The sequence below is a fragment of the Manis javanica genome, chromosome 11 (assembly GCF_040802235.1).
Source record: "Manis javanica isolate MJ-LG chromosome 11, MJ_LKY, whole genome shotgun sequence".
NCBI lineage: Eukaryota > Metazoa > Chordata > Mammalia > Pholidota > Manidae > Manis > Manis javanica.
In genome coordinates this window covers 108,427,107-108,448,169 of record NC_133166.1, presented here as the reverse complement: position 1 = coordinate 108,448,169, position 21,063 = coordinate 108,427,107, and the positions used below count along the sequence as shown (strand labels likewise).

General features: G+C 37.6%; 1 protein-coding gene across 17 annotated transcripts in view; it reads right to left on the bottom strand.

Annotated features, from left to right (window-relative positions):
* The window catches only part of DENND1B (DENN domain containing 1B), a 268,058-nt gene that overhangs the window by 36,434 nt on the left and 210,561 nt on the right, over positions 1-21,063 (bottom strand). For all 17 annotated transcript variants that reach the window (XR_012123013.1, XR_012123012.1, XR_012123014.1 and 14 more), the window contains 5 exons: positions 13,474-13,564; positions 7,377-7,417; positions 6,608-6,676; positions 2,164-2,220; positions 845-952 (listed from right to left, as the gene is read on the bottom strand). Coding sequence is in view for 14 of the 17 variants with exons in the window: in XM_037004680.2 (XP_036860575.2) it covers positions 845-952; positions 2,164-2,220; positions 6,608-6,676; positions 7,377-7,417; positions 13,474-13,564 (366 nt within the window). In the remaining 3 variants the exon portion in view is untranslated. The remainder of the gene's footprint in view (positions 1-844; positions 953-2,163; positions 2,221-6,607; positions 6,677-7,376; positions 7,418-13,473; positions 13,565-21,063) is intronic.

Genomic DNA, 21,063 nt, shown 5'->3' with positions numbered 1-21,063 from the left:
CTGTCCTAAAGACTTGTGGGGGCACTTTAGGCCCCCTCTCCGGGACTGTCTGCAGACGCAAGAGAGCTAGCTAGACATGGTTTGTCCCATTCTGCCACTAAGTAGGTATGAAATTATGGTAAGAGGTGTGACCACTCTGGTATCACTTCCTCATCTGTAAACTTCAGTGACTCTAAAAATGAAGCTTAGCAGCTGTTTCCAGTTCCATCATTTTGCCACTATGATCTACTCAAGAATTTGTTTTAAAAGCTAGTTTTCTAAGGCCACTTAAAATAAGATTTGGTATATGCAAATTTTGCTTCACTAGAATCTTCAGAAGCATTCAATGATGCAAAATCAGAGACACATATAGACAGTTTCCCACTTGAAAACAATATTTTTAAGTAGTGTCAGCATATAAGCAGAAGCTTTAAATATTGAGAGCAACTAAAGTATCTAACTTTAGAAAAAGATAGACATAGATTACTTCATATTCTAATTTCTATAAATTATTGTAATGGTCAAATTCCCATGTATAAGTTTCACTTTACTTTTGTAGTAAAAGAAACCTGTGATTTTCCTCTCATCAGAAAGCTCTTACACTTCGTATTTTGTATATACAGCACACAATCGACTGTCTCCTTCCCCTTCATGGACAATGAACTATCTGAGGACACAAGGCATGTAGAGACTGGTGTCTGGAATATTTGATTCCCGATCCCCTTGTAGCCTGACCAGATAGATACCACTGAGTCATTTCCATGACCATAATTTCACGTTTTCTTATCACATGACAAAAGTTACAAAGTAACTCATTGGAATTACACCATTTTGGAGTTTGGAGACACATGGAAAACAGCCTTACCTGGGCAAGCTTATGCTTTTCTAGGTTTCCTTCCTTGTCACCGTGTAATGTGTAAAGGGGTGTGTACTGTACAGAGCCAGAACAGGTCCCATAATCTTCCTCATTTTCCTACATATGAAGAAATACACAAGTAATGACTTAAACATACTCCTTTTATCATTCTTAGGCAAGTTTCTGGTACAGATTAAGTAACAGAATAATACTTCAAGTATAAATTTAAAGAATTTCTTTAAGGTATGCTCAGTGAAATAAGCCAGGTGGAGAAAGACAAGTACCAAATGATTTCACTCATATGTGGAGCATAAGAACAAAGCAAAAACTGAAGGAACAAACCAGCAGCAGAATCACAGAACCCAAGAATGGACTGACAGTTACCAAAGGGAAAAGGACTGGGGAGGGTGGGTGGGAAGGGAGGGATATGGGGGAAAAAGGGGCATTATGATTAGCATGTATAATGTGGGGGCAGGGGGGACACGGGGAAGGCAGTATAACACAGAGAAGACAAGTAGTGACTCTATAGCATCTTACTATGCTGATGGACAGTGACTGTAATGGGGTGTGTGTGGGGGACTTGATAATGGGGGAGTCTAGTAACCATAATGTTGTTCATGTAATTGTACATTAATGATACCAAAATAAAATAAAATAAAATAAAGATTCTTTTTAGGAAGAAGATACATTTTTCTATATTATGAGTTAAAATATGAAGATCATTTACTCTCCATCACCAAAATGGAAGTTTTAAGCAGTATTTTTTCTCCAAAGGTAGAAATTCGAAACATAAGTGATAGAGTCTACAGGGAGGTGACATGTGATCAGACCAAACACAGATACACAGAGATACTCATATACATGCAGCCGTCACAGACTGAAACATGTACACCCTCAAACACAATCTTTTGTAAAATGAAGACTATGCTTCAATGTGCAGCCGTTTTATGGAAAGAGTCTATAAACCCAAAGGACAGCATCCCTGGCTTAATTCCACACCAGAGATCATCTTTTAAAAAATTCTCAGCTTGAAGCAAGAATTTCAATTGTGGTATCAAGGCAATCAACTTTATGACAGCATACATCCGTTAAAGCACCTTTGAAGATCTCCATAGTTCTGTGACAAAATATGCAAACAATGAAGAGATTATCCAGTGTATGTATATAGAATGGCAGATAGTTGCCAGAGGGCTTCTTATGAGAAATACATTCTTGAACAAAGGGCTAAGCATATTTCAAACACCATTAAAAACATAAATCTCATGTGATCTATAAACTATAAGCTTCAAACTAATGCAGGAACTGAGGCAGAATGAAGAGTGACACACCTTGGGCTTCAGCTTGCTCTTCACCTCCTTTATTCCCTGCTTTGCGTGATTTTTTGCCTGGAAAACAATAACACAAGTGTCTGGCTCAACACGGTTCTACCACCATTTAAGGAATAAATACATGAGACCTCATTTGATGAAAACTGCTAGTTAGAAAAAGAACAAATTATAACATAAAACTATTTTCAGGGATGCCATACACTTACTCCTTTACTTAAATTAGTTGGTGAAAACATGATTAGTCTCTATTTGCATTCAAATATCACACAAAGACTAAATAACATTTGGGCTATTTTGCCTCCTACTCTATAAAAAACACAGAACAAACAACCAGATTGCTAACGACTAGTCTTCACTTGAAATCGTGACTAATTGGGGGAGAAAAAGAGAAAACATCATGGCAGCAGGTTATTCGGGCAAATGTGTGGACTTTAAAGAAACTCTGGCAACTTTATGAAGCTTTATCAAAGTGCTCTTACAGTCAGGCGTGCGTTTTTATTAGAAGAGCTATCTTAACGTCATGGTTATTTCACAATAGTTTTTCTGGCAAAAATTAGAAGTCCTTTCTGTTGCACAGCGAATCCAGCCCCGGCACTGAGCAGCCCAGGCCTGTGGGTTACGACTTCACCTAAGACACCTAAAGGCTTTCACTGAAGCCTTCACCTTTATGCCACTGGAAATCCCCACTCACATGGCCACAGTGAAAAAGAAAAGAAGTTCACGTTTATTTGTGTTTCCTCAGTATTTGTCTGTGTTGGGTACCTAGCATGCAGTATAGCATTTAACCATCACGCAAACTCTAGGACATTACTACTACTACTATTACATTTTGCAAATAAGGAAAGAGACTCAGAGGGGCTAAGTCTGCATAGCCTAGATCCAAATCCACAGCTACTTAGTTCTTACGTCCAACCTCCTCCCATCTCGGAGGAGGAGGAGCCCCACTGACCCTCAGTCTCGTGAGAGAAAAGGCATTGTCAGTCTCGTTCTGCAGACACGGAGACGACGGTCACGCGGACTCAAGACTTCCGACTCCAAAGCCCTGGCTCCTTCAGGCAAACCGTCCTGCTTTGCCCAACTACTTCCAGAAACGGTAAATACATATCTCTCACGTTCACTTGCGGGGGAGCGTCTTATTTCTCTCCTGTTAATGTCTGTAGTACCCAGGATAATATCTGGCATATACAATAACTTTTCAGAAATGTCTTAAACTGAACTAAGCAATTACTTCTTTGTTGTAAATGAGCTGAAACTAAGCTAAATCACACACAGTAGAAGATAACCAGAAAAGCCAGTAACACTAAGTTACACACACTTTCATGGATCTTCAGAATTAATAAAGCATTTTCACATTCACTATGTTATTGGTAAGGCCACTGACTCTACTTAAATGGTCTTCTATTAATCTCTACATTTCCATTAGGCAAAAATAAATAATTGCCTAAAGTTTCTGTTCCCATCTCCTAGAATTTGTACCCATCTTTACCCACTTTGGGACTATATTCTAGTCCACCTAAACATTCTTCACCCTCCCAAGATGCACCTGATTCTCACCTACCTTTTCAGACGCTCCTCATTGTTCAGTCGGATCTGGGGTCAGTTCTGGTTCTGTGACTCATGTAACAACTCATTTAAGTACCTGTTGCCCACGTCCTCCACTGACCTCTTCCAGACCATCTGGAAGATGGGGCACAAATTCTCTCTATCCTTTTCATTTGCCAAGTTGAAACTTAATCAATAAACAAGCATTCTCTTCAGGGAAAGCACCCAGCAAATGGCTTTGGCTCATAATTTAAAATGCAAAGACTTAACAAGAAAGTTGACTTAGAAAATCTTTCAGCCAAATCGAATATTATATTCAGTTTGCTGTTAATTTAAGATTTATGAGAGAGCATGCATGTTAACTCTGGTTTTCTTTATGACCCCTATAAACACCAAAAAGCAGAAACATAGAAAAATGTAAGCATAGAAAAAATATTCTAAAAATAGGACCAAACCATTATTTCCTTCAACACACAGATACTCGGGACTTCTGCAGCAACTGCAAAGCACAGGGTAACAGTGGCACAAGTGCAAACATCTACTCATCGGCCTGTGTACTCACTGGTCTAACTCCAATGACCAGCTATTTCGATTAGCAGAACGAATGGAGAGTTAACTATGATTCTCAGTTTTAACAAATTTACTCTGTATAGTGAATCAAGGTAAATAAATTCTGCTATACCCACAGAAGAGAATTTGAGAGTTTTGTTCACAACTATTTGTGGCAAAAGGAGGAATTTCAGAGTTTATTTCAGAGTATAAGCAGTCTAGAAAGGTGAGTTTTAGGTACAACTATGAACGTCACAAACTGACTTATTTATTTGCCCCAAATTTCCTGACATGATCACAAGATAAGTAACAAAAATAAGTAAGTATACTCTGAAGACTTCAATTTGCCTGAAATCCTAAGGAAAAGTCTTCTAAAGAGCAGAATTTTTAATTTGGAAACATTTTGCTGTTCTGCAAAGAAGGATTCAAAATAAAGTACTGATTAGAAGGATAAAAATGGAAGTAATGAATGAGGTTTTGAGCATATTTACCTCTGTGCTTTCATGGAATATATGAATGAAATTAAGGAGAAAAACATACATTTACAACACTAAGCCTGAAGAAAAACTTTGAGTATTTGCCCATGGAATAAAATGAAGGGCATAGTGAAACCTTTCTAGACTCTCACATGAGCGTGAGAAACAGATTCAACATTAGTCTGATTTGTCACATGGAAGCCATGTGCTATTTCATTGTGAAAAACCAAAAATATCTTCAAAAGCTGTATGTAAATCAAAGAGCCAGTATCACAGTGAGAGAGCGACCTGCTCAGAGAAGGTTCCCAGCAAAGCCACAGGCGGCCGAAGCAGAGGCAGAGGCCGCCAGTGCCGGGGGGACGGTCACCTCTGCCTACTTTGATGGTGAGTTCGGTATTTTGGCATTTGATTTTGAATCCACTCTGTGGATTAGCTTCCCTATGTAAGACGTGACCTTTGAAGGAGATTTTTTTTAACAGAAATGGTAGCTGCAGATATATTAAAACTGTAAGTCAAGAAGAGAATATGAATTCTAAACTTATTAAAATATACTATTCTATTGTTAATTAAATCACATATATTCATTTACTGAGAAAACATTTGAAGAAAAATTCTTATAAAAACAATACCTCCCTGAATATTTTTTGGAAACATAGAATATATATGGTCTATTGAACTAAAACAAAACAAAACAATGCTTTATTCCATGCCGACCCACCCCCTCTCCCTCAGGAAGCTACTCGTCTAATATTAGAGAAAGAGAGGTACACAGACGGGCTCAACAGTGGTATGTCTAGTCCTGGGGGGCAGAGAAGGGGTATATAAACTATTTTTGTGTGGGGTTGGGAAACATTTTTCAGGATAACTGGGACCTAAACTAAGTCTTACAGGATGAACTGTGTTTACTAGGTGGATAAAAGTCAAGAAATGGATGTTCCGAGTTGTGCGAAGGGCTTATGTAGGAAGGGAACATCTTGCACCCGTGAAGCAGGGATGGACTCGGTATCTTTAGGTCAGGGGTGTGGGTCAGGGGGCGGAGGGGAAAGAAACACAGGAGCGGCCAGGTCTCGAGGGTCTTCCTCATGACATTAAAGATATTCTTATTTTATTAATTACTTATTTGTTGATGTTGTTATTTTTATTTTACTATAAGCCATGGAGCATCACTGAAGAATTTTACTTGAAGTCAAAGAATCTTCAAGGGAAGAATATTTGCAATATTTTACTATTTTTTTCTACTTGATTCACACACACAACGAGAATTCAAAATGTTAAATGTAAACAAAGAGAATGAGCGGTTGGTTACCATGGGGGTGGGGCTGCAACAGGGGAAGGGGATAAAGAGGCGCAAACTTCAAGTTATAGAATAATCCAGTCGTAGGGATGGAAGTTGAGCATAGGGAATACAGCTCATAATACTGGAAAATCTCTGTGGAGACAGACAGTGACCACACGTACGGTGAACCCTGAGGAATGTATACAACTGAGGAAGCACCGAGCTGTTCATCTGAAACCAGTGTAATATCACTTATAAACTATACTTCAATTAAAACAAGAAGAAAATTGAAAACAATGCCATTAAATGAAATAACCAAATCTCAAAAAATGGCATTCGTCATGGACTGCTTCAGTCTGAGTGCATAATTTTGCTGACAGCTTTGAAATAAAATGAAGAACCGTTTTTGATTACATGAGGGAAATATCCTCTCTATACAGTAATGTAATTTTAATAACCGAATTCCCTTTGGTCAATATTAACTCAATTTTTTAAGCTTATTTTGGATAAAAATAGAAAATATTCTAGATTTATATGTCTGTCATTAGGAAAAACATTAAATTTTATCAACAGAATATTTAAATACCAGAAGAAAACTCACAAATTTATATGCTGTCCGCACAGCAGGTGTGGCTCTCGTCACCGCCGTGTTGAGCAGCGCGCCCCCTCTCTGCAAAGGAAAGACACGGGTCTCCAGCTTTTGGGCAGAGGCACTGAAAAGAAAGCGTCATCACGGGTGCACAGAAGGGGCTTTACTCACAGGATGACCAAAGACCGACAAAAATTATTTCACGTTTCCATATGCCACTGCAGTTTCACACAAAATGTTAATATTCTACTCTGTTTGTTTAGTTGGCATAATGCATCATTTAAAAATCATTTCATCTTTGCATTTTAGGTAGACTTGGGCAATATGACCAGCAATAGGTATGTTTAAATTTAAAGCTTAATAAAAAAGACATACAGGCAACCATTTTACCAACTGTTATAATGCTGGGCAAAAAAGGTCTCAGTCTGTGTAAGTGAGTTTTATATTTAAAAATTCACATTAACAAAAGCACATTACCAGAAATGATAAAACTCCCATTAAATCCTACTACTCCATCTAATTACTTGTTCTGGAAGATGACATAAGGGGACAGTGAAATCTTGCTTTTCAAAATCTCTGGACAAAAGCTTTCCATTTTACAATCATGTGTAACAATCAACAAAAAATAGACATAAAATAAAAAATATTTAAAATGTGAGAAAATAAAAAAACATTTCAAATATTGCCAATGAACAGCATAAGTATAAACGGGTACTTTTACTGAGTATGTATTTCTCTGTAATACTGAGTGAAAGCAGACACACTGAGGGGTTGCTATTACCTTGACTGTATGCACCCACTGCTGATAGGACCTTGGGCTCCCTGGAATATATAAAAATAAGAGGTCAGGAGTGGCTGATCAAAAATGAATCCATAAACTAAAATTCATCAAGGGCTAGTATTTTAGTAGGCAAATTTTATTTATCTGCAATGTTCTGAAAGAAAGAACAGCATCCTAAGAACTAACAAACTGCTCTAATTCTTAGGAACACAGCAATGAGCATTTTAAGTAATCAGTATTTATTAGAATAGATACTTTTCCTTTATACTCACATATAATCAAGTATTCTATCTTCATTCATCTTAATATTATTTTCAGAGAAGAAAACATAACCTCTATTATTTTTCAATGTTTTACATTTGTTATTTTGTAAAAATTTGTCTATTTTATACAGTTAGATTCATTTAAGACAATATTTCAAATGCACAGGAAAGAAAAAAAAACAGAAGAGAATTCAGAAATGCAAAGGACCACAAGGGTAAAAAATATTATTCTATGGATGTTAAATATTAACACTGATAGCAAATTTTATTTTAATACAATTAAATTGCAGTTATCGTTTTGGAAATATTCTCTAGTTGTAAATCCAAATTTGAAAGTTATTACCCAAGTAAATGCAGCTTGTAGGCTACAGAACATCATGGTCATTAGAAAGCTTAATTGTTGAAAAACACAGTTCTAATAAAGCTGGTAATCATATATTCAGCTCCAAATGTGATAAATGTAGTCAACAGGATAACATCAGAAAGGAAAAAAAAAAAAGAAAAAAGCCATACAACTAATGTTTTTTATCAAGTGACTTTAGATTTCGTCTACCTTCTTAATTGTTTAACTGCTTAAAATACAAAAGTCACAACAGCTACTCAGAAGCTCTCCATTACACAGACCCCCTAAAACAGATCATGTTCTCCTTTTTTAAATTGAGGTATAACTGACATGTAACATTGTATCAGTTTCAGCTGTAGAACATGATGGCTCGTTATCTGTCCATCCTGTGAAATGCCAACCACTGTAAGTCTCATCATACCCATCACCATACATGCGGACTCTTGGCAGTATGTGGCTGTGGCTTCTCAAAACTTCACCACCTCACTGCCATAAGCAGGGCAGACGGTCTGAGCCTGAGCTTCTCTCCGGTCGCTACCTGCATCCCTCACCAGCATCAGGCAAAATGTGTCCAGTGCTGGATTCACTCAGGGACTTAAATCCTTCCCCTAATTTAAAGGAAATATCAAGGAACCTCCTCCATTCCGAAAAATATCCCTTACTACTCACACTGCATTGCACCTTTTCTGGAAGAAGAAATATGGGGAAAATAATATTTTTTCTAACCTTGTGCAATGATTATAGCAAAAAGCATACACCTAAAATGGCCTATGTCAATAAAATTTACACTGTTTAAAAGGTATCAGTTTCAGGTGGTATTTGGCCTGCCCAAATTTTCAAAAATTGTATTTCCCTCATAAAATGATGAAAAAATTCAAATTATTCGATTTAGTTCTCAAGGAGATTTTATTAACAATAAAATAAACAGTATGCCTATATACAGATTGTTCATATACTTTGGCTTCTCTATTTAAAGTCCTCTTTAGTTCATATGCTTTTTAATTGTTAAAAACAGTTGGGTGGAAATCACATATTTACAACTTGATTACTATTCATAGTATTCTGGAAAGTGTTTTAATTCTTTTCTCAAAAACAAAGCAGAAAGAAACACCAACCTCCATATGATAACTGTTTAGCATTCTGGAACTCCTGTCAACCCAGAAAGCAATTTTTTTTCAAAACTTCTGAACCACAAAGAAAATAGCTATCATAAAACTTCAGCGCAGTCACAGAAAGGTCAGTGTCTTATTCAGACTTGTGAGGAAGCGCGCTCCTCTCCAGCTCTTCACAGTCCACAAAATGTTGTTTACCTACATCACACTCTCTTGAGTTGCACTTTTCTACCTAAAGGAGGTCGTGACGGCAGCCAGATTGACAAGGAGGAGGCGGGCTGGAGTCCGGGGTCTGAGGCCTCGGCCACTCTGTCCTTGTGAACTGTGGGATCTGGGACTCGGTCCTCAACCTGCTGCTCTGACACTGAGTCTGGTGTCTAGCACACCACTGACACATGAAAAATGTTGGCTAGTGTTACAAATAATGCCAAAGAGGAAACCGAGGCTCTGAGGCGATCCCGTACTAGCCAAGTTCACAAAGACAGCAATAGAGAGAGTTAGAATCTACGTGTTTTAATTCTTGGTTCATTAGCCCTTTAACTCTGAAAACTACTTCTTAAGACTGCTAAATAAAATGTGGTAAGACTTGAATTACAGCGAGGACCCCTGTGGGCCACTTCAGAGCAGTGACATCAGAAGAAGAAGGAGGGCTCACCACTGGCACCTCAAGTGTGGACAGTGAGAACCGTCACCAGTACCTGGACTCGGATGGTGTGGGGCGGACAGGGAGACAGGTACAGATTAGGTAGGTTCCCAAATCTAAAGATTTTTACAGGATACCTGTCTCCTAAATACATGACTTTTTAGATTGAAGGCTTCTATTTCCACAAAATTTATGGATCAAGCATACTATTCATTGAAAATATTTTTTATAGGCTATTTTCTTCTGAAATATGAGTCTGATTACCAAAAAATCCCCTTCTCTCTATTAAAGCAACCGGATTGTAGACATAATAAACATTATAAGGGAAATTCTTAACATGGTTCTTGTTGGTCGGACAAGGATTTTGTCACAGTCAAGGGCAAATACCTTCGTGTCACACTCCTGCAAGGACCTTCTCTTCAAATGTATTTAAATTCCAGTGTATCTGTAGTTATTTATCAGATTATATAAAAATTTATCCAAAAAATTTTTCAAATTCCTTTAGTTCCTTGGTCAGAAATACAAAGAAATAGAACTAAATAAATAGAAGACTGATCTTTCAGAAAACTAATGAAGAAACAAATGCTACTGATGGAGAATAAATGCAGGTAAAATCAATCTGAACATGTTTCTCCTTTTTTAAGTTTAGATAATTGGAAGTAGATTTAAGAACTAGTTTTATTTCAAGTGGGAAAAAATACAGGGAAAAAACCTCACGTTCTTAACTAGCTGATATTCCTTAGCCGCTTTATCACAGACCAGCATTTGTGTTCATCTAACGGCACCCTTTGCTCTACTCATGTTCTCTTTTACTACCTTTTAACCTCTGTGGGTCGTCTCCCTTACATCGATATTCTCATTACTTCCCCCTAAGTCCAGGGTACATACTCCACAAGGGTCTCATGAAATGAGTCAGGAGTCAGTCACACGGATCTAACAGTCCTGACCACAGGGACTCTAACAGCAAATGGTTCTAGAAAACCTGCACATATTCGCAGTCTTTAATTATATTTCTAACTTCAGTCTGAATCTAGGTGTTCTATGTATGACCATCCTGCACTGTGTATTTTAATCAGAGCCATGATAATTATAGAGCTTCACCACACTCATCCACTTTATTATAACCAAGCATTTTAGCAGCAAAGACAGTTTACAAGCTGTCGCTACAATGTCATAGGAAGGGGAGAAATTAGATGCTTTTCTGAAATTTCCCAAATATTTTTTCTTAAAGGAAGATAATTTTTTCTTCAGCTTTAGTGAGTATCAATTTTGCCTATAGTGCTCTTCAACAGATATGTGTAAAAAATCTCATGTAAGAAAATCATTTACATATTTAAAAGAGACAGGAACTTCACTCGTGTCCAGTTTGAGTGGAGAAGGCCTGAGTGCTGCGTTTGCTTCCTGAATGTCTTCTAATTAAGGATGTCTTGTCACAAGAAAGTGACGTATCACAGACACTAGAGCAACAGCTCTGAGGCTGGGCAGAGAGGCGCTGAGCTCAGACGCCGGCACTTCTGGCTGCGTGACTTCGGGCGAACAGAGATGAGTACCTTCCTAAACACGGGGATGGTCAAAGGGCCTCGAAGGGTGCGAGTGATAAATGAGACCGTATTTGTAGAGCTCCTATAAGAGATTCTGCCACATATTAAAATTCCATAAGCATGAACAATCATTATAATTATTACTCTGACACAGACGTCCCACAAATGTCGTCCAGCTGACAAATGTTTGGAGCTGACCTCTAAGGACTGTTTTTGGAACTATATATGTATATCCTCATTTATAAGAACATTACTAGTTTTTATTGGACTACTCATCTTTTTATTTCAAATCCTAATGAATTTTGCTTTATATTCTCCTAATAGTAATCACTATGTACCTCTAATAACCTAAAACATAATAATTAAAAAATAACACTTGACAGCCAGTCACGTTTCATGTTCTTCCTTATTGGACATGGTGAAATTAACACTTGCTGAGCGAGGCTTTTCTTTTGGATGAGAATTGGCTCCCTCAAATTAAATAAGAGGTCAAAACCCTTTTTTATTTTAAGAAGGAACAACAAAGTGGTTGGCATTAAGTTGTGTTGAAAATGCAGACATCCCTAAATCAAATGGAAATCAAATTCTCCTCTCCTTTTTTAAACAATATGACCTTTACTAAAAAGTTTTATAGTGACCCCACCTTCCACCAGAAAAGCCTCTACCCTCTATTTACAGAGGTATCAGGACCAATGGTAAGGACACAGAATCTAACTATACAAAAGGATTGCAGTTCTACCCCATTACTGTCACAAGATGTCAGCTTCAATTCCACACAAGACCCTAACCCCACGGGCCACAAAGATAATGGGGCAACAGTGATGTAAATACTGAAGAGACGCCTCAAGCAGTTTGACCATGAGCTAACAATATTTTGCTTGTCTGAGTTGAAAGCAAAAGCCTTATTTTAACACAGAAGTTCTATTGAAGCTCAGTTTTTACCCATGACCTAAGAAAGCAAGGCGCTGAACGATTCCATATTCGGCTTACTTGCAGAGTCAAGTAAACTAAGTTTTCCCCAAAGCTAAATGCTGTCAATGAAAGGCTGTACTTACATCAGACAAAGATCCACAACTGTTCATCATTTGCACCTCTTTTAATGAACAGATTATATACTTTTTACATTTTTGTGGTTTTCATGGGTTTTTTTGGTGCAAAATGGTTTTCGTATTGTTATGGAGCAAAAATAAATGTTATTTAAGAATAAAACTAAGTTTGGGGAAATTCGTAGATGAGTACTGATTACTATTTCTCTTTTCATGTTTTATTTCTCAATTCTAGCAATGATTTATTCACACACAGACTAAAGACTTTTTTTCCAAATTAAAACTACGAGTAAGTGGAAACATCCACTATTATACCAGGAGAAAATGAGCACATCAAGCATTTTTGCGTGTTTAGCTCACCCCGTTATCTACAACAGGTCTCATACAATTCCTGGCTGAATGAGCGAGACATTTCAAGGACCCGAGGAGAACTCTGCCAGAAACAGGACTACATATCGGAGCAACTGTGTGCACAGCATTGGTTTTTAAGTCATTAATCGCTTAGGTGATTATAACACGGTTTGAATATCTACATTTCAAACAATGCAATAATTAAATTATATTAAAGTTAATTGTATCAAATAAAATGGGATCTCACCTAACTGGTATTTCACACATACAAAATAATATGACTCCCTCCACTGCCTTAAGTGAATGCTTTTCACAACTGCAAGTACATGGGATGGTAAACCGAGGTGTTTTCCTAGTGCTGCAGCTGTTGTGCAAAGAAAGGTAGACTCGTACAGTTAACACACATAAAAATGTGGAAGGAGTCGTATTCAAACCTTTCTTTTTGGATGAAATTATAATCTCTATCAACTATAAACTCAGTTCTTGAATTCTCACTCAGTAGTGGCCACCGTAGTAGTTTTCTAGCAGAGAACACTAGTCAAGAGGACAGACAGGAAGATTTAAACTAATTGCATTTCTGTGATTACAACTGGTGCAAACAACTACCAGTTGTTTGCCTTGAATAACAGTTATCAGGTAAAATAATACCATAGCTTTTGTAAGATGGAAAAATGTATTTAAGACACTACATGTTTAGGAGAAAATAGTTGTTTATGAAGTAGACTGTATCACACAAGTGCAAAAATCAAGATAATTGTTATTCAGAAAATGGATAATCATACTGGGACTAGTCTTTACCTCCACAATAGCCCCCTGAAGTGATCTCCTCCTCAAACACATCAGAGAAGCCCCTTCCTGCATTTAGTTTTGCCAGTCGACCATCAATAAACTGAAATTAAAAAGTGTCAAATATGTTAATTTGCATTTATTTCAAAAGATTACATTTTTACTTTATCAAAAATATTAATATCAGACATATAACTATAAATTACACACAAATGTGCACACACAAACATACACATATGTATGGCAAGAAAATTCTCAGTTGAAATAGCAGGTGCTCAGTGACCAGTGGCTAATTAGCTAAATCACAAACATATAGTACGGACTCCAGTTTCATTAGCAAGAAATAGGAAAGTGCAGTAGTAAAGATCATGGGCTCTGCACAGGCCATTCAACCCAAAGCCTCTGCAGACGAGGCCACACAAACGGACGAGGCCGTGTCCTGCCTCCTTGGCAGCAGCTCCTTCAGGGCCGCCTCAGAGCACTGCTGCAGACACCCCATTAGACCGACCTAGGTGATGCGCTTGAACACAGTCTCCAACATAGTGGGTATCCACCGAACATAAGACATTACTATTTTGAGATTAACTTCATCCAGCGAAAGGAAACACTCCTCATCGAGATTATGTCCTAAAGCATAATAAGGCACCAGATAATTCTGACCCTTGGACAAAAAGTACAATTTACATGATTCCTGGCAGATGTATTGACTGAGTGATCAGAACTCTGAGTACGGATTCGAATACAGTTCAGATAAACTCATGCCGCCTTGACTTGCATAAGGTTGTGTGAAATGATACCTTTGTTCAGTGTTCTTAAAGAAGAAATTGGAGTGGGGAGCAGACGCTCATCGGAAGCACCCCGAGATCCTTTTCCACATGCAGACACCCTGTGGACAGTCTCCCACCATCTGTTCTGCCCCCTCTCCACTCTGTTCCTGCACACATAGCCCATCTAAATCTTGGAGTACTGATACTGCATTTCAAGAAGTACCCTAAGGGGATTACTTTGCTGGCCAGTCCCTGGTGTAAACCAATGATATGTTTTACATACACATTAGTCCTGGCACTTCGTGATTTTTTATTTTGTTGATCAACGGCATCTGAAATTTTTATTTATTGGATTATGAAAAATCTTGTAAAAGTCTTGAGGTTTCTCTGTTCACGATGAAGGCGAAGTACCTTTAAGGCCCACTACATAAGGGGCAGAAGGTCCCACAGGAAAGATCTGAGTGAGGGTTGCAGGGGAGACTTGAAGATTTGGGGATTAACACAACATGTTCAGCTTCACCCTGGAATTAATTAATCCTGGCCACAATATTTTCACCCTAGAAACTTAAAATTTAGCTGAATTAAAATCAAGTAGCTTGAATTTTAAAAATTCTTACACTCTGCCCTAGTTTTCTGTTTAAATGGTTAATGGGCAAAACTAATTGAGAGGAGTTATACAGAACAATACAGTATTCCTCAGGTAGCAGGTTAAGGTAATTACGGCATAAGTTACAACAGTTACAAGACTTTGAGACACAAATCTCTTGCAGACAAAATTAGGGAAGAATGGCAAATGAATCAACGGATTCCTATTCAAAATGTCATTTAACTACCTTTTTATTACCACAGAATGGTTGACCAAAAATGTGGTAAGATGGGTTTAAACATACATAGCCTAAAGGGTACAGTCATGGCTCCTTTTTTACAGGATGAGTTGATCTCATAAGTATTAGAAGTCTTTGAGGACAGGGACAATAGATCACCCACTTTTATGTCCTCGTTATGCTTGCATTGCACAAGGTTTCCAATAGGGTAAATGAAAATGAGTATGGAGTTCGGTGCAGGAAAGGCCGGCCTCACAACTTTGCCACTTGCTGGCTTTACAACCTTGCCATCTCTGAGACTCTGCTTCCCCCCTTGGAAATGCAGAATAATAATAAATAGCCCATGGGAGTTTTTTGAGAGTTAATTAAAATAACCTGAAGTGCCTATATTGTAAACACAGAAAAAATGTTAGTAACAGAGCCCTCTTTTCCCTTCAACCTTTATCAATAGCCGAGCTTCCTGAGTGAAGGATCACCATCTTTCTCATGTATGCATCTTCCGCACCTGGCAGGACGCCTAACATACAGCTTGAAGTGAAGAAATGTTTGCTCAAGAAGCATACTGAAACAATGCTAATGATCATACACTTTGCCAGGCTTTACAGTTAAATCGTTAAGTGTATGGAATTGTTCGTTTCATTCTATGTTGAGATAAAAGGCAGTAACTTATAATGTTGTGTCTTTGCTACATACAATAAATGGCTAATTTGAAAATGAAGCAATTGAAAATGCATGCAAAATTTGACTTGCACACATTTTCAACACAGCAATAAATCAAACTAAAGTGACCTAATTTGATAGACTAAGTATCATTTTGAAAAAAAATAAGGTAAAGCAAAATGATAAATTAAAAGCAATATATTACTGACAAATGAAACAAACTAAGACATCCTTTTAAAGGACTTAATTTGCCTTAAAAGATTACGACTACAAGACTTTTTAAAAGGTTTTCATTTTTATGTTTACTGGAAATAATCCATCCATTTTAGTTGGAGTGGAACAGTTCAGTCTAAAAAGAGATAAATCCCGAAAGTATTTACTGATTATGCATTTTTGAGCATGAGTAACTAGAATGTGTTACTAAACTAGTGATTTGAGCCAACAGAAATTAATCACTTGGTGAAATGTCCCATTATCACTGACTTTGCAAACAATCCTGTCAGTGACAGTCAGACACTTATCAACATATGTACTTAATGAAAATGTTGGTTCTTAAAATAAAAGATTGATTTTGTGCACATATACACACATACAAATACAGACACTAGGAGTGGAATGCTGAAGGTAAGAGTTCTCTCAACTCCTTTTTCCATTTTTCATTCAGTACAGCTTTTCTTCTCCCAGCTGGAGGTGGTTCATGGTCATAACATTTTAATAACTCTGAAGCATTTCATAGTTAGAAAAGATAAGAACATTTTTAGCTACCGTTGTACGGAAATAATTTTGAACTGAAAAATATTACTTGTTGGAAAAGCTACGACTTTCTAAAGTGCTGTTGTAACCTGTCACTTGATTTACAGTTAGATCACTTTGTAAACTTTAAGTAAGTGGAAGACATAAGTTTTAGAAGAATTAATTTGGTATTTCAAGTAATGGAAAGTCACAAACACTGCTAACTATGTGAGTGCAGCACACAGAAAACAAGGGTGCAAACAGATTTTTAAAGGAACTTAACAGTTTGCTTTAAGATGATACTTTTTACATAAAACAATATTTTGCTTTTTATTCTAAAAGTGAAAATAAAGCCTGGAACTAAATATGCTGAACAGTCATACCAAAACATGAATTTCATAGTTAGAAATCTCAAAAAAATTCATAGACATAATTCCATATGTGGATTCCATAATTTTATTATAGATTATAACTAGATAAAATTGCTTTAAACAAGAATATAAGATCATAAGATTCTCAAGATCAATAGAACTATTCCCTGTAAATTATCAATAATTGCAAGAACTGGATTTAATCCTATGACATGATCTTAAAGTAGTATGACAGGTTACAAGACAAATGTTTTTAAGCAGCAAAACAGCTTCTTGCTTTTTGATATTGGTATCACTTAGGTTTTTGAAAGCATTTTTATTGTTAAATAATCATCTTAAAATTTGAGTCCATTTGGAGATATTATCTGTGCTTTAAATGCACTTCAATAAGCAATATTGTGAAATGGAAATGACCATTCGCTACTTCAATTCTTAAAATACAATTAAACATAAAAAGAATGTTTTAAAAATGCAATAAAATATAAAGAATAGACTTGATGGTAAACTTTAGAAAGTATAAATAATATGTTCTGATTCACAGATTAAATGTGAACACACCACCAGTAGTCTAGTAGGAATATTTCTTTCCTGTTAGAGATAAATTGTATGCTTTCCACAATGCTTTAACTCTTCACTAGTCAGTGAATTTCTGACATTTAAATTAAAAATGCAAGGCAAGTTATGCTATGAATCAGTGTTCTAAATACCTTTAGTGGTCTAGACATATGTTATATAAATATTTAATTACAGTTAATCCATCAAAACTCTGAAGATGCCAATTAAATTTCAAAATTCTTATATGGTTCTTAGAGAAATATTTGATTTTTTTTTAAAGAAAAGCTCATAAAGACAATTGTTCTAGACAGAAAGGTTCAATGGTGCAATTCTTTACCAAGCCGGGAAGAGGGAAGATGAGGAATTGTTTCTGTGCTGACATGACAGCCTTTTTCCTGAAGCTGAGCTGCAGGGGCACAGGAGCAACCCAAGGAACAAACCTAGACACTCAAATTCTTTTTTCAGCCTGAAGGAAAAATAGTCGTATCTCAAAAATTTATCTCATATTAGAAACCCTTTCTGAGCACAAAGATAACAAAGAAAGTAGAGCTAAAAAAAAATTAAAATTTTAATGAATCAGAAATCTTTGGCAATTTAAATAAAAAATTTAAACAGCAAAAATTTGAGCATTTAAATTGAGATTTTTCTTGTTTCTTGAGGTTAGACCTGTATGTCCTTAGGCACAGGCATCAAAAGCAAAATCAAACAAATGGGACAATGTCAAACTAAAAGCTGTTATACAGAGAAGGACACCACCAGCAAAATGGGAAGGCAACCTGCTGAATGGGAGAACATATTTGCAAATTATATACCTGACAAGGGGTTGATATTTAAAATATATAAAAAACTCATACAACTCAATAACAAACAAAAAAACAAATAACTGTATTAAAAAATGGGCAGAGGACATGAATAGACATTTTCCCAAAGAAGAAACTCAGACGGCCCACAGGCACATGAAAAGAGGCTCCACATCACTGACCATCAGGGAAACGCCAATCAGAACCGCAGTGAGACGCCACCTCACACCTAAGAGAGTGGCTATCGTCAGAGAGACAAGAAATAGCCAGTGTTAGAATGTGGAGTAAAGAGAACCCCCATGCGCTGTTGATGGGAATGTAAACTGATGCAGCCACTATGGAAAACAATATGGAGGTTTCTCAAAAAATAAAAAATAGAACTACCATATGAATCAGCAATTCCACCTCTGGGTATTTATCTGAAGAAATTAAAAACACTAATTTGAAAAGATGTATGCATACCTCTGTTCATTGCTGCACTATTTACAGCAGCCAAGATATTGAAGCAACCTAAGTGTCCGTCAACAGATGAATGGATAAAGATGTGGTACATACACAATGGATTATTACTCAGCCATAAAAAAAGAAAATTGCCATCTGTGACAACATGCATGGACCAGAGGGCATTATGCTAAGGGAAATAAGTCAGACAGAAAAAGAGAAATCCTTATGATTTCACTCATATATGGAATCTAAAAAACAAAATAAATGAACAAACAAAACAGAAATAGACTCATTGATAAAGAGAACAAACTGGTGGCTGCCAAAGGGGAGAAGAGTAGAGAATGGGAAAAATAGGTGAGGGGGATTAAGAGGTAAAACCTTCAAGTTATAAAATAAATAGGTAACAGGGATGTAATGAACAGCATAGGGAATATAGTCAATAATATTGTAATAAGGCATAGGGAATATAGTCAGTAATATTGTAATAAGTTAGTATGATGACAGATGGTAACTAGACTTACTGTGACCATTACAAAATACTGAATCACTTGTACACCTGAAATTAATATAATATTGTATGTCAATTAGAATTCAGTTTTTAAAAAGCCCTTATGATGCTTAAGTATCTAATGGAGGGAGAGTAATCGCATGAAATAAAAAATGTAATAGCTTACGTAATATGTTAGTATGAGGAGTGTCGGAAAAGAAGGCAGAACTGCCCAAGGGGGGTGGGGGAGTATCGGGAAGGAACTTTAAATGGCACAGTCAGGTGGACATCGTGACGAAGACGGCGTCTGAACCCAGACTGAGAGCACGAGGGGGTGGGCCAGGCGGTGCACAGAAGGAGAGGGCCCCGGAGAGGGGCCGCCAGCACCCACAGCGTGCTAGCGCAGGAGTCAGCATGTGGCCACAGAGGCGCAGGAAGCCCTGGGTGCCCAGAGAAAACCGTCGACCACGACGGCTCTTGTCACTGAGACCCACCACCTGCCGTCTCCACACTCTGACTGCCAGACAATTCTATTTCCCCTTTAGTCCCTTCACTCTTCCACTTCATATCCTCTTTCTCCTTAAATGTCCAACACCTCCCCCAGTCTCTCAGTAGATGAACTTGCTTCTTAAATTCAATTCAGACCAAAAAAAACCCCCACAAAAATCCTGAAGCAATTAAAAGAGAAATTCTGCCGGCCCTACGCATCCCATCTACCCTCATGCTGCCTTCTTTCCTGTTGCATAAGAAGAATCCGGCTCCTCACAAGGATCAGATTTTTCCTCCTTTCTCCTGAATGTAGTTTTCTTTCTCTACTACATCACCCTACAGCCTGTAAGTGTGTTATTTCTCCTCTTGACCCCATTTACCTCTAGCTGGGTCCACTTCTATGTTCCTCTTCACAGTAAAACGCAAAAGAGCTTCAGCACCGGTCTCCACGCCACGTCCTCCCGTGCTTCGACCACAATTCCCTCCCTAACCATTCAGCAAAACTGCTCTTGCTAAGGTCACAATATCTCCATGTTACTAAATCCAATAGTCAATTTTGAGTTCTTATTTTAATTAACTTGTCATGAGCACTTGACAGTGTTATCTCTTCCTCTCTGCTGTTCCTTCTCCACTCGGCTACAGAGATGACTGCCCTCAATTCTCCTGTCCCACTGGCCACTCACTCTCTCTTGGCCTCCTCTGCTGTTACCCGACCTCGGGCCTCTTGTCATTTCTATCTATACTCACTCTTTCAGCATTCTCACTTCGTTTCCAGTCTAATGCCTTCAAATACTACCTACATGCAGAGGGCTCCCAAATTTCTGTCTCCAGTCTAATTTCTCCTCGGCGTCTGCCTGACCAATATCCTACGTGGATGTCAAGTAAACATCTCAAACTAAAATGCCCAAAACTGAACCCTTTCTTCCCACCAAAACCTCTCCTGCTCACAATCTTCCCCATTTCAATAAAGTGACAGCTATAACCTACCAGTATCTCAGATGAGAAATCACAGACTCACCTGTGACTCTTCCTCTCACACTGCAAATTAAATCTTTCAGAACATCCACTGACTTTATCTTCAAAACAGACCCACAATCTGACCAGCGCTTATGATATCTTCCATTAACCAGCTCCAAAATTCCACCACTTCTCACCTAAACTCCAGCAACAGCCTTCTAAGTCTCTCTGCCTCCCACTCTGTCCACCGTCAGGAAGTCACTCAAATGCCACCTTCTCCATGAAACCCACACTGACTGCACTATTTTAAACTGCAGTTCCACCTTGAGACCTGGTATTCTCCCTCCCCTGTTCTGTTTATTTTTCCATAGCACTTAATTGTCTTTGAACATTCTAAAGAGTTTATTATTGTCTGTTCCCCTCCTACTAGAAATAAAAGCTTCACAAAGTCAGAAAGTCTTTTCTACTTTGTTCTCCGATGTATTCGAGCACCCAGAACACAATTTAGTTTACAGT